Below are 13,286 nucleotides of genomic sequence, written 5' to 3' on the forward strand. Positions count from 1 at the left end.
ATTTCAAACAACGTATGAAAAAGTCTGGAGTTGACACTGATTACACGCTTTGTTTGGGGTGTTTTTAAGTGGGGCTGTCAGTGAACATTTAAAAAAAATAAGAATGAAAAAATAAATCAAGCAAGCAAAGCAATTAGCCTCCAAAAAATCTGTAAAGAAAAGAATCCTGAAGTTTATTTTGGAGCCCAAGTGTATGGAATGAAGCCAAAGGCATTGCACGTTGAGATAAAAAGTGAAATAAAATTTTATTCACTGATATGAGAATGTTTTAATCATAAGTGCAGAGCAGACAACAACAAAATGTTAAAAAAGAAACACATAATAAAACACAGGTAGTACAAACCTCAGCAGGAATGTGCATATTGGTATTCTTTAAGACGTGTTTAAGACAGAGAGTTTTACGCTTTGTACCGTATGTATACAACGTTGTATAATGCTGTGTTTTCCTGTTTTCTAGAACAACACCATGCATGTTAACACATACAATAACCTTTATTAATCCTTTTAAAGAACTAAAATTAAAAGGCACTTTTGTAGGTGTCCGTCCAGCTCATGCCTTTTCATATTTAAAGCATTTAACAGTTGAATCATAGCGCAGTTTTTTGTCAGTGAGCTTAATGAAAAACAAGCTTTCAACAAGCTCTTCTACCATCTTGAAAAAAACAATCAGATTTTCCTCCTAAAACATGGAATGAGATGTAAAACAAGTTGGTGCTCCATGCACTGATGCAACTCATAAATAGTCTTATTTTATGAGCTACTGACTTCTCCATTTAGGCTGGAGTTGGTCCTAATGTTGTGCAGGAGATGTGCAAAGATGCAAAATAAAAGAATTAAAATCCCCAAAGCCTGCTCTGAAAATATGAGGCATAAAAAGAAAAGATTTTTGGTGTTAGAGGTAAAAAGAGGATAAGGAAATAAAAAACTTCAGCACCTGAAACTCTGCTGAAGTCGAGTGACAGTGTGTTTGTACCTCCTCTGTTTCATGTAGGAGGAAAGTCTGCTCCTGTCAGAGTCTCTCTCATATCAGACTGAAAATAAATCTTCAAATGAATAGCTCCTACGTCTGTCTTATTCACCGAGCTACTGCTGTGTGGGCGGCTCACAGGGAACAGAAGTATCTGTGGACGGGGAAAGCAGCGAGTCCGGCCAGAGCGATGCCCAGACTGTCTCCCACGCTGGCAGCAGCCATCGCAAACTCCCTCTGTCTGTCCTCAGTCTGTGAGGAGAGACACAGACAGACAGACAGCAGGGTAAACACACAAAACTTTATATGCAGAGCAATAAAACTCAGATTCTCGTTATGTTTCAACACAGCCCTGTGAACCTGACCTCTTTGCTGATGAAGTAGAAGGTGTTGACGTAGGCAGCTCCACCCAGCAGACCCTCATATAGGATGATGACAAACACCACCCAGGCGCTGGGAAGGAACTGGTATTTCACTGCAAACAGAAGCAGCACTGCATTCACAACCTGAGGAAGGCAGAGAGATCGGGATCATTTTTAATCTTTCACAAGCCCTCGGGTTGTTTTTCATAACAGCTCTGCATTTTTTATGGTATTGTGCGTTTCTTTTTGATGTTAAAGAAAGCCTAAAACCTTCAAAAATGCTCAAAAAGCACCTGCTTTTTTTTTCTTTCCCTATGAAGTTACAGCTTTTCTTAGGCCTCTAAATCAGGGATCTTCAATGGACCCCCTAACTGATGGAGAGGCAGAGCAGGGACAAACGTACCTTGTTAGTGTGCATTCAGTATGAAGCTATTCTGGGGAGCCTGACAGAGCCAGTATGAAACATGTGGCCCCCCCTTTCGAAGACCTCTGCTCTAAATTATCAGTCAGGCTACATTTCCACCACAAGCTTCAGGTTGTTAATGCACATATAAAGCTGCTGCTTTAGTTTCTGCCCCCCACCTGCAGCAGAGAAAGAGTCCAAAGCTTCCTGATCTTCACACAGCACAGGGATGATCGAGACACCAGCACACCCACCTGGTACAGCGTTTGGTACCTGAACACACAAAATGAAGAAGAAGAAAACAACATGCACAGGTGGTGTAAATGAAGCAAATCCCTTAAAATAAAACACAAGTGAGGTTTTACTGACCAGCGATACTGTTCTGCATGTGAGAGGAAGAAGTTTGGGAAGTAAAGAAGCTCCATCTGAGAAAAGAGAAGAGTTACATTATTTCACAGGCAGCTTTAAGACATTTCAACACGTCAGCTCCCTGATTCATCCTGTGAGCTGGATGTTTGCTCAGCATGTTGCTCACTAAGACAGGTCAGAGCAAACAAAGATATTGACCCAAATATTCCAGCAAATATTCAACATACGCAACACTAATACCTGATACCTCATAGGTCCGAATACAGTGGGGGAAATAAGTATTGAACGCGTCAACTTTTTTCTCATCACATATATTTCCAAAGATGCAATTCAAACAAAATTTCTCCCAGACATTGGTATTAACTCAAATAATCCACACATGAAAAGAAATCACAACGTTCAGGTCCATAAATAATGATTATGTGGAATTAAGTACGATAAAACAGGAAAAAAGTATTGAATACGCTAATTGAGACTCATCTAATACTTAGTGGAGAAGCCTTTGTTTGCAATGACAGCTTCCAGATGCTTCTTGTATGTTTTAACAAATGGCCCACACTGCTCAGGTGTGATTTTGGCCCATTCCTCTGCACAGATTGTCTTTAAGTCTTGAATATTGTTTGGTGCCCTCTGGTGAACCATTTTCTTTAGTTCTTTCCACTAATGTTCAATTGGATTGAAGTCAGGTGATTGGCTAAGCCATTCTAGCAGATTGAATTTCTCTTTCTGAAACCATTTGAGAGTCAACTTTGCCGTGTGCTTTGGATCGTTGTCCTGCTGGAAGGTCCAGCCACGTCTCATCTTCATCATCCTGGTGGAGGGAAGCAGATTCATATTGAGAATTTCCCCATACATGGCTCCATTCATTGCTCCGTCAGTTATATGAAGTTTGCCAACACCATGAGATGAGAAACAACCCCATGCCATGATGCTTCCACCTCCAAACTTCACTGTTGGTGTAGTGTATTTTGGGTGATGTGCAGTGCCATTTCTCCTCCAAACATGGTATGTAGTATGACAGCCCAAAAGTTCAGTTTTAATCTCATCTGACCAGACAACATTCTCCCAGTATTCTACAGGCTTGTCAAGATGCTGTTTAGCAAACTTTAAATAGCTTCAACATGCCTTTTCTTGAGCAATGTAGTCTTGCAGGCTTAGAGGCCATGGCAGTGGAGTGCATTGCCTATTGTTTCCTCTGTAACAATTGTACATGCTGCCTCCAAGTCTTTCTGGAGCACTTTCAGGGTGGTCCTTGGCTTGTTGGGTATTTTTCTGACTATCTTTCTGACTCCCTGGTCAGAAATCTTGCAAGGAGCTCCTGTGCGTGGCCTGTTGATGGTAAGGTGGTGCTTCTTCCACTTGTGAATAATGGCCCCAACGGTGCTGACTGGAATATTCAGGTGCTTTGATATAAGTCTGTAACCAGTTCCATTCTGATGCTGAGCAACAATCAGGTTGTGAATGTCTTCAGAGAGCTCTTTGCCTTTACCCTTCATGAGGTGTGTGGTATTTAAGTGCTTGGTGAAAAAAACGACCTTTTTTATAGGACCATCAATTTGCTCTAGCCCAGCTGATGTTGGTTTGCACTAATTGGAAGTTCAAGTTATAAATACTGACAGATTTCAGGTAGTATGATTCATTTCCTTGCCAAAGTATACAGCCTTTCCATGGTGTGTTCAATACTTTTTTCCTGTGTTATCGTACTTAATTCCACATAATCATTATTTATGGACCTGAATGTTGTGATTTCTTTTTACATGTGGATGATTTGAGTTCATTTGTCTGGCAGGAATTTCGTTAGAATTGCAGCTTTGGAAATAAATGTAATGAGAAAAAAGTTGATGCATTCAATACTTATTTCCCCCACTGTATCAGGACAGTGAAACAGTTAAACCTGTGTCCACCAGAGAGCTTACCAGGCCCTGGTTGATGAAATACTCAGCAAAGTAGACCAGTCCCAGAGGAAAGATGAACTTCAGCAGGCCCTGCTCACAGAAAAGAAGAGGAGTATCAGATTAAACACAGAGATGTAAAAACACTGGAGTCAGAATGAGGAAGAAACCATGCTCACTTTGACGACGTGCAGTTTCTCTGTGAAGGTGAGACGTCCAGTGTGTCGGTCCTCTGGTACATTCAGGTGAAAGAGAACACGGACTGTGTAGTTATTCGACAACAGCAGAATATTAAAACAAGAACTCAGGAGACTCTTTCATCGTCTGTGGGTCTAATGACTCACATCAGAGTTTGATTGTGTCCAGAAGTACCTGAAGTTGAGCTTTTTCTGGACATGTTAAATTTCTTAAGTGAGGATCAAAACTTTCTCTAATAGTACGTTTTCCTCACTTGTGAAAATATTTGTTGATTCACTCTAAAAACACTAATATATATAAAAACATGTTTTTCTTGATTCCTTATTCTGTATATTCAATTCTAATCACAGCATCATCAGATATCAGTTATAGTTTAGTTTCTACGCAGCATGATAACATCAGACTTATTATCTGTGTTTTTTTCCAGACAAAGCCACACTGATGACCTTATCTCCTCTACAGCCCACAAACACGTACTGATATAACACAACTTCCTCCAAACAGCCTGAGATAAAGAGAAAAGCTGCATGAGGTGACGTTGCTTCAAAGTGGTGACTCAGCTATGATGAAAACTAAAACTTATCTTTACATCCCTATCTAAATTTCTGCCCCACAAACTGCGCAAAGCTTTCGATTATCATCAAATCAGACGTAAAGTTAGGAGGCCTTCTTGGTGTTGTGTTTATTTTTAAGGTAAAAAAGAGAAATTCTTAAAAACAGCATTTTTTTTACAAGAATCAAGCTGTGCAGTTCAACAAAGTCTGATGCTGCAAAGCTTGACAGAAAAACACAGAGCTTCTTTAGGCTTCATCTCTCCATCCCTGACGTAAATCAAATTATTCTCCACTAATTCATTGTTCTCAGCGGAAGCTCGTACCTGGAGTTGATTTCTCCCCCTCCTCATCTGATTCGTCCATCAGCCGCTGTCTCTCCTCTGAACTCACAGGTAAGTATTCTGTCTCTGTGCTTCGCCACTGAGGTAATGAAGCCGGAGGATCCAGGAGGAAGAAATAGCTAGAAGAGTAAAAAAATATAGTTTTATTTTTTATGATAAACATTTTGTTGACATTTTGTGACATCTAGTACAGTTAGTTTATCAATTATTTAGCAATTTTACACCAAATAGAAGAAAGAAAAGAGAAATATATATATAGAAATGCATATATACCAAAAAATTAGTGAGCAAAGGGGAAGGGAAAAAGAAAAAATAAGACTTAAACAAAAAGGAAAAAGAACAAAACAATACGTTATTTAACAAAGGTTAAAGTCAAAGCTTGGCAACAATGTACACAGCAGTATGACATCGTTTTGAAAGCTTCACCAGTCTCTCACACCTCAGTTTGCAGCATTAATACTGCACAGATATCGTTTCCACTTAAGATTATAGAATTTATTCTATCTATAAGATTAAATGATAAACTCTCTAGAGCAGCTAGTCTACCCAAGTGATTGTTCCAGAGGTTAACCGATGGGGCAGAGTAAGCTTTCCAACCCAACACAATTAGCCTACGCCCTAACATTATTGCTGTTTGTACCCCTTCTGCCACAGGGGGAGGAAGTTCCCCAAAGGGCCTTGGGTCCCCAGGGATAAATAAACCTGGACAAACGGGAATGCTGTGCTGAATAATATTAACTAAATTTCTGTGGATGTCAGACTAAAAGTCCTGTATCCTGGGACAACTCCATAACATATGAATTAATGTGCCTTGTTCATTATTGCATCTCCAGCACTCAGGGGTTTGTTGACGGAGTCCAATATAACCTGTTCAGAATCTTAAACCTCTTTCATCTTTTTAGTGTTACACAGCATCTTGTTCTATCTTTCCTTTGTATATTTCACACCAAGGTCTGCCTCCCAAGATGATCTTAATGTTGACCTGCCTTTATCTAATGATTTCATAAGCATTGCATAATAGAGAGATGCCTCGTGTCCTTTGCCATAAACCTCTTTTATTTGAGATAGGAAGCTTGAATTAGTGGGCAGTGTTGTGACAGGACCAAAGGTGTGCATTAATAGATGTCTGAGTTGTAAATACTTCCAGAACTGATTCTGTGGTACGCTAAATTGTGTTTTAAACAATTGAAGGACTTATGTGCGTCTCCTTCATATAAGTCCCCAAGGACCAGGATTCCTTTGTCCACTCATTGTTTCCAGGAGAAAGATGACTTCCCCTAGCAAAGTTTAGGATTGAGCCAGATGGAGGGGAAATTTTTTATTTTTAGAGGGTAAAAGCCTGAAGGATTCATACTTTTTTTTTTTTTTAAAGGTTTTGTTCTTTGTCTTTTGTCCCCCCTTCCACACATACCTTATCAACATGGCGACAGGGACCACGAGCATAATGAGGAGGGTGATTCGAGGGGAGAGTCCCAGCTGTGTGAGCCCAGAGTAGAGGAGAGCTCCAGCAACACCAGCACCACCTGTACCTGAGCCCCAACCTGCCAGAACGTCCCTGAGGCAGGAAGGAAACCAGAGTTATTTTCAAACCACTAAATTCTGTTTTTAAAAACATTTCCTTTGTTGCAACTCGGATACTACACACAACCAAACTTTTAAAACTTAATTAATACAGAGAAGTCACGTCACTTCTTCTATCTCACCCCCTCTCATCAGTGTCCTGGCTTAGAGTAAGAGTAAGAATGACGGTTTACCTGCTGAAGAAGACAGTGAGGGACAGGAAGGAGAGCTCCCCAAGCCCTGAGCTGGAGCTGGCAAAGATCACTCCTGAAAAACAGAGAAAGTTCATCTGAAAAAGACGAGCAATACGGTTGTAATGGATAATAATTAAATAATAACAAAGTTTATTACACATGCATCAAGAAATAATATCTTCCTTAAAGGCCAATTAGAGATAAAGTTTGCACAAAGCTGCTAACTGTCTGTGCAGCACATCAGTCTCACCCTCTGCTTTGTAATAATAAAATAAATAAAAGAATAATAAAATGTAATAAATTCAGATTAATGTTCAATTTCATATCAATCTGCCACCTTCTTTTAAAACTTGAATAAATACAAGCACTTAAAGGTCAGGGGCCCTCATGTCAAAGGAACATGAAGATGTTGTCGTATTTCTGCGAATTAACTTCACTGAGATAAGACGACAGGAAACTGAAGAATATGAAACTGAATCCAATCCTTCATCAGAGCACAGCCCTTTTACCCAACATGATAAAAAAAGATAAGTGAAGGTTAAATAAGGTCTTATGTGTTTTATTCTTTACCCAGGATGCTCATCCACACAGCTGAAGAGAACGACACAAGTAGGAAACTCATCGCTGCCATGGTGGCGCAGAACAAGACTCGAAAGCTGGAAACAAAACAAAGTTTATCAGACATTTGACCATTGACTTATCTTTTCTTATTTATTGCTGCTTAAAGTGAATGAAATCATCCACATCCAGTAAATATAAAAGTTTAGTTGCTCTGAGAACGTCGTGGATCTTACCCGTACGGCATTTTGTGGATGAAAAAAGGAGCAAGGAGTTTGATGACGAGTGTTGGGAGGATGTCGGCTAACAGAACAGCCTGAGGAGAAAAACATCGCAACTGTTGCTCAGACCAGCTCCATCAAGGTTCCTATTTGTCAAAGGAAGTCTGTCCTTTTGACTGTAGCTGACTAAATCCTCCAAAAGCGCACTCACAGAGGGTTAGCATGAGATCAGACACTCTTTGTTACTTATTTTATAATAGATGATGATAAAATGAGAGGAGAAAATGACCCCTCATTTATAACCTGTGTTAAAGATGCTTTGTGGGGACATATCTAAATGTCAAGCTGCAATTAATCCTAAAAAGGGAGAACTTGTGTTTTATTGTCAGTACAGACTGATTCGTGCTCAGTGTTGTGCATCTTCATTTACCGCAGTAGAAACAGGGTTGCAGTCATAGCGGCTGCTGTTGCTGCTGTTCCCTCCTCCCACAGTCAGAGTGACCGAGGCCTGAACAGAAAAATGGAAATGAGAAAATGAGATACTTTTGAAGATTCTTTCTTTCCTTCTTTATTCAAACAGACTTCATAGATTAAAGTCCAAAATGAAAAGCAAACAATTTTATCTCCTAACCGTCACTGTGGCGTTTTCGGACTCTTGCTTTTTGAGGATGTCGTGAGCGGCGCTCAGCATGACAACATAAGCAAAGTTGTTGCACAATCCGAGGAGCCTGGGGAGATAAGAAGCAGATTACACAGCGTGGGCAGACTCAAATGCATCAATAAGCAGTAACTGAACCACTAACTGAAAGGTTCAACCTTTCAAGAAAGTTTCTAGAAAAATCCACCTGCATAAGTATCAGAACACATGTGAGGGAAGTTTTCATAAGCTCAAACTATTGTCCAGACAAAACTTTTCCAGCTGAACGTGTTCTTTATGTTTCAACGCATCACTTTGAGTTTTACAAAACTCTTTGGGTGGCCTGCTGCCTGATAACCAAACTCACAGTCCTGAAAGTGTCAGAGAGACGGGGATTTCAAATTTTACGCTGCTTTTTTTCAACAATTATTTTTTCTTTGACTCATGACTTTTGTAATTTCACCCTTTCTGTTGACATCTGTATGTTGCTCCACCTTTGTTTGGCTTTCAGTCATGACAAACTTTAGATTACAGACAGATTTGTGACTCTGTGTCAGTATGTTTTCAATAAGTTATTCTAAATATCCTACATAAAACTTTCATGGAATGAACAGAACTTAATTACTTGTGTGAGTGCTCCACACAATTTCTATTTCCATTTTATCTTCTAAAGGACCCTTCATTTCACAATGGATACTTTTTTTTCATGTGTAAGTTATTAAAGCTGACAGAAACTACAGAGTGGGTTTCACTTCTTCATGCATTTGTAGATTAAAGGTTCCTGTTGTTTTTGTATTTGTGTCAAAGTGTGAATTAGTGCTGGAATAAGGAAGCTAGGGTCTTTAATGGTTTGTACCACATCTTGAAATCTTGCGTTAATTCAGTTTTCAAAAAAATACATCATGTTCTCACTGACATATTTGGTTTTTATCCAAGCTAAATTCAGCACCAGACTGATGCGGCACAGTAGGCTACTCACCAAAACCCAGACCAGTTCCGCCATCCTGCTGAACGCCCTGTGAATACAGACTCTGAGTCAATAAATAAAAAATACAGACTATTGTTTAGTTTCTAAAACTACCAGACGGGGAACAAACCGTGGTTGTCTGGGCGTTGAACAGGATCTGTGGTGACGCTGTCAGTCTGCTCCATGTTTACACCCGGATAAAGGATCGAACCACAGACGGTTAGAGTCAATAAAAAAAGGTTAAAATAAATTAAAACTCTTTAAAACAGTAAAGACATCTCTACTGGGACGATAGGACCACTGCACACATCGACGGCTTTCTCATATCTTGGAATAAACTCTATTTCTTCTGCTTTAGCTCCTTTCTCTGTTTGACATTTCACTCATTGGAGTCATATGAGAGCGGTGTTCCATAAAAATAAACTCCCGCAGAAACAAAACCTAAACTAACGGTTCCATTTCCATGAGGCTTCAAGACAAAAACGAAGCTGTTCGCAAATTATACCTATTTTATTTACTCAAAATATATATTGGTTGTACTTATTTATTATAGCTGTCATTAATTTAATGACAGTATTCTTTCTTTTGTTATTTTTACCATCTGGCTGCGGTGAGTTATGGTGCTTTAAATGTAATTAAAAAATATATATGAGTATAAAATATATAAGTGTATAATATATAAAATATATAGACCTATAAATAGTACACAACAAATTATTAGACCACCATCCAGTGTTAGGTGTTTGTCCTGCGCTGCCTTACATTAAACGTATACTGCTAATTACCAAAAACTGTTTTATGTTTCTGTCTTTATTTAAAACAACATCTGTAATGCTAAAATATAAATATTTTTTATCCATAAATTTCAAAATTTTCTATTTTACAATAAGGACAAATAGCAAAAAAAAAGGAATATCTTTTGGTTGTCAAATTATATTTATTTACTCTCATTCCTTTCAACAGAAAAAATATGTAAGTAGTTGTATGTTCTAATGTGTATGTAATAATTTCTGACTCCTCAGATATTTAAAATTTTCTGGCTCAAATTTTGGATTAAAAACATGGAATCAGTTTGAAACTCCATGGAAAAATATCAGGAAAAACAAAGATCCAGTGTTAAAGTGAAGCACTTCATGATGGATGGGTTTTTAATTTGTTTGGCAGGTGATCTGATAAATTTGTTAAGCACTGTGAATTTTTATTGCCTCTCATATGCATCCACATCAACAAAGGCCTCAGAACAACAGTGGTCTACACATTCACTATAGATCATACAAACAAAGAAAACATACACATAAGAAAGGAGTAACATCACTCTGGCCCTTCTTTTTTCCAAAGCAGAGCGGTGTCCATACTTTGTCACTTACAATATTTGCAGGTGTTGAAGCTACAGTTGCATCAAAATGGGTGTATGAGACTGTATTTGCATGAACTGGTTTTTTTTGTCAAAGAGGAAAGCGTTCCATGATTATCTTCTGCCAGTTTTATTTAGATGGTGTTTTTTTCAGTTATCCATGACGAAAAGATATTCTGCCTTGCAGCATATCTGAAAATATCATACAGTTTTCTGGGGCAGGTACAAATAATGACAAGAGACAGGATGCCTACAAAGCATTATCTACCTGTAATCTCCCATGAATTTTTGTTTTTAAGATGCACAAGAAGTTCAAAAGAGAAAACATCCAGATAAGCTTTAAAAATTCTAAATACTCATGCAAAGTATCAGCGTCTTTAAACCACACCTCAGATTTTTGACATATGCTGAACAGAAAGGGAGGACTGATGATTCTGATAAGCCTCAGCTTTATATGAAGCTGCAGCCTGTAGCAGAGCTGCACTCTGCCTCAGCCGTGATGGCTTTCTGCAAACTCCTCACTGCGCTGGTGCTGATCCTCAGCTGTGGAGGTGAGAAACACAAACTGTATTCTCTGCTTTTCATCTGAGTTTAATTTGTCGAGATACTTTAAAAGATGTAAGCATTAACTGATTAACTGCTTTCACGGGTATTCTTAAAGTATAATACTGAGGAATCAAAATGATGGAAAGCCAAGAAAATTTCAGTTACTCTAATATGAAATATATGAAATTGAAGTATCAGTCAAATCCAAACTTTCTGACTGCTCTGCCTCTGATTTAATTTGTTTGGCTTATTCATCTCTTGTTCAGGTGCACTTGGGTCTGAGGTGAAGAGCTCCATCATCGGGGGGCAGGATGCTCCAAGGAACCTCTGGCCGTGGATGGTTCACCTCAACATCACTGACGGGACCAAAAAATGGCGTTGTGGCGGCACCATCCTCAACAACCAATGGGTGCTCAGTGCTGCTAACTGCTGGAAGAGGTAAAAGAGTTTTCTATGACAGCAGAGCAAAAACCAGATCCTCACCTTTTCTGATACATGTTAATTTTGGAGTGTTTTCTTTTAGTGTGTGTTTTTTCTGATCTGTTGATGTGTTTCTTGATTCCTCTCTGTGGTTTGCACTTGAGAGCCACCACATCTAACCTGTCTGTGTTGGTTTCCAGTGAGCTGAGGCCTTCAGTGACTCGGTCCATGGTCTGGGTCGGCTCATATCAACTGCGGAAATCATCCGCTCGCTTCATGGGCCTCAATTCCTACATGTGTCACCAAGAGTTCAGAGAGATGGGTGAAGGCTCTGTGAACGACCTGGCCCTGCTGAAGCTGAAGAAAAAAATCAGTTCGACAGTCACTCCAGTGGCGCTGCCAATGCCCAGCGACACTTTTGATTCGTCCTCTGAGTGCTGGATCATCGGCTGGGGGAACATCGGGAATGGTGGTGAGTTCACGATGCTAAGAGAGGAGTGACACTAAACTAAAGAGTTATCTTAAATACAGTGGTGTGTGGGAAAAAAAGGCACATACAGCATGTTCTCACCACTTATGAGGGTCCCCTTGTTTTCTACGCCACTGCGCTTTTACCTCCTTGGTGCTTGTTTTTCAACAACTGGGCCAGGAGGGGGATCTTTACATTTCTTGTTTGTGGTTACTTTAAATTGTGTTACTTTAATGTGATCTTTGGTGAACTTTTGAATCATCAATTTCAAGGCATTTGGCAGATCTTGGTTATTTTTCTTGCAAGAAATGATCTTTTTTTTCAAATAGAGGGAGTCACATTTCTACTTGGCTAGTAAAATGAGACTGCAAACTATGAAAGGAATTGTTCACTGTGCTCCAATTAAGTCGCCCCCTAGTGGCGGTCTGAGACACCACTGAAGGGTCTAAAGTTATGGATATTTGTGCTTTCAGTTTAAAAAGTCACATTATTTGACCATCTAAAGAGGTGGGATCCTATTTAATACTTTATAAGTATTCAATAATGAGTACCTATCAATACTTATTGGGTACAAAATTCCTGCCTGGGTTTCTGTAAAAGTAGCAAAGTAAAAGTTGCCTTTTAAGTGAAAATGTGCTGATTTTTAAGATATTCAAGATGTATTTTGTTTGCCTTCACAGTTCCACTTCCTGCTCCAGAAACCCTTCAGCAGCTGAGAGTCTCCATCATCCCTCAGGACGTGTGTAAGGAGAAGTATCCTCATCTGACTGACAAACAGCTGTGTGCAGGAGACCTGGCAGGAGGGAAGGACGCCTGCAATGTGAGTGTCCTTTATTCCTTCAGTATTCAGTTTACCTTTGCCATATGAATCCTCACTTCTTCTTTGCTGCTGCTCTCCCAGCCTTGAATGTGCTCTCCCCACCTCAGACTTTGGTTTTCCACCCTTGCCTAATTTCCAGATCTAGATTCTTGGAAGTTCATTGGCTGCTTTCTTGTGTTTTGTTCTTTAGGGGGACTACGGCGGCCCGCTGGTGTGTCGCACAGCTCGTGGCTTCGTCCAGGTGGGCATCATGAGCTACGGGAGTTGTGGTGTCCCCAACCGCCCTGGCGTCTACACCCGTGTTTCCAGCTACGTGGGTTACATCAACGGCTACATCAACCAGGACAAGGAAGCTTCTGCTGAAGTCTAAACCTTCCTGAGCAGTTGATAATTTAACGCTCACTCCCCACCGCTCAGGTTTATTCAGCATCATCTTTGCATTAAAGCTTTGAAG

General features: G+C 39.7%; 2 protein-coding genes across 2 annotated transcripts; one reads left to right on the forward strand and one right to left on the reverse strand.

Moving 5' to 3' along the window:
- Positions 1-261: 261 nt before the first annotated feature.
- Positions 262-9,623, reverse strand: cln3 (CLN3 lysosomal/endosomal transmembrane protein, battenin). Its single transcript, XM_074696161.1, has 15 exons — positions 9,354-9,623; positions 9,236-9,272; positions 8,251-8,347; positions 8,050-8,127; positions 7,635-7,714; positions 7,411-7,496; positions 6,841-6,913; positions 6,498-6,641; positions 5,069-5,205; positions 4,173-4,225; positions 4,018-4,086; positions 2,102-2,157; positions 1,912-2,005; positions 1,333-1,473; positions 262-1,219 (listed from the first exon to the last, which is right to left on the reverse strand). Exons 1-15 carry the CDS (start codon positions 9,406-9,408, stop codon positions 1,103-1,105), a joined length of 1,317 nt encoding a protein of 438 aa, XP_074552262.1. The 5' UTR covers positions 9,409-9,623; the 3' UTR covers positions 262-1,102.
- A 1,398-nt stretch (positions 9,624-11,021) lies between these two features.
- Positions 11,022-13,278, forward strand: LOC141809872 (tryptase-2-like). Its single transcript, XM_074697099.1, has 5 exons — positions 11,022-11,128; positions 11,390-11,561; positions 11,744-12,015; positions 12,693-12,832; positions 13,023-13,278. Exons 1-5 carry the CDS (start codon positions 11,032-11,034, stop codon positions 13,200-13,202), a joined length of 861 nt encoding a protein of 286 aa, XP_074553200.1. The 5' UTR covers positions 11,022-11,031; the 3' UTR covers positions 13,203-13,278.
- The last annotated feature ends 8 nt before the right edge of the window (positions 13,279-13,286 follow it).

Source organism: Halichoeres trimaculatus, unplaced genomic scaffold, assembly GCF_033239565.1.
Source record: "Halichoeres trimaculatus isolate MK-OKI-2021-1 unplaced genomic scaffold, fHalTri1.1 fHalTri1_scaffold_20, whole genome shotgun sequence".
NCBI lineage: Eukaryota > Metazoa > Chordata > Actinopteri > Labriformes > Labridae > Halichoeres > Halichoeres trimaculatus.

What these genes read in the sequence shown, in the direction of transcription:
- cln3 (XM_074696161.1), bottom strand. Translation starts at nt 9,408, where the DNA reads ATGGAGCAGACTGACAGCGTCACCACAGATCCTGTTCAACGCCCAGAC. An exon ending in GCAACCCTGTTTCTACTGCG is followed by an intron (nt 7,715 to 8,049) that starts GTAAATGAAGAT and finishes TTTTCTCCTCAG; the next exon opens with GCTGTTCTGTTAGCCGACAT. An exon ending in TGTGTGGATGAGCATCCTGG is followed by an intron (nt 6,914 to 7,410) that starts GTAAAGAATAAA and finishes TCTGTTTTTCAG; the next exon opens with GAGTGATCTTTGCCAGCTCC.
- LOC141809872 (XM_074697099.1), top strand. Translation starts at nt 11,032, where the DNA reads ATGAAGCTGCAGCCTGTAGCAGAGCTGCACTCTGCCTCAGCCGTGATG. An exon ending in GCTGATCCTCAGCTGTGGAG is followed by an intron (nt 11,129 to 11,389) that starts GTGAGAAACACA and finishes TCTCTTGTTCAG; the next exon opens with GTGCACTTGGGTCTGAGGTG. An exon ending in GGGGAACATCGGGAATGGTG is followed by an intron (nt 12,016 to 12,692) that starts GTGAGTTCACGA and finishes TTGCCTTCACAG; the next exon opens with TTCCACTTCCTGCTCCAGAA.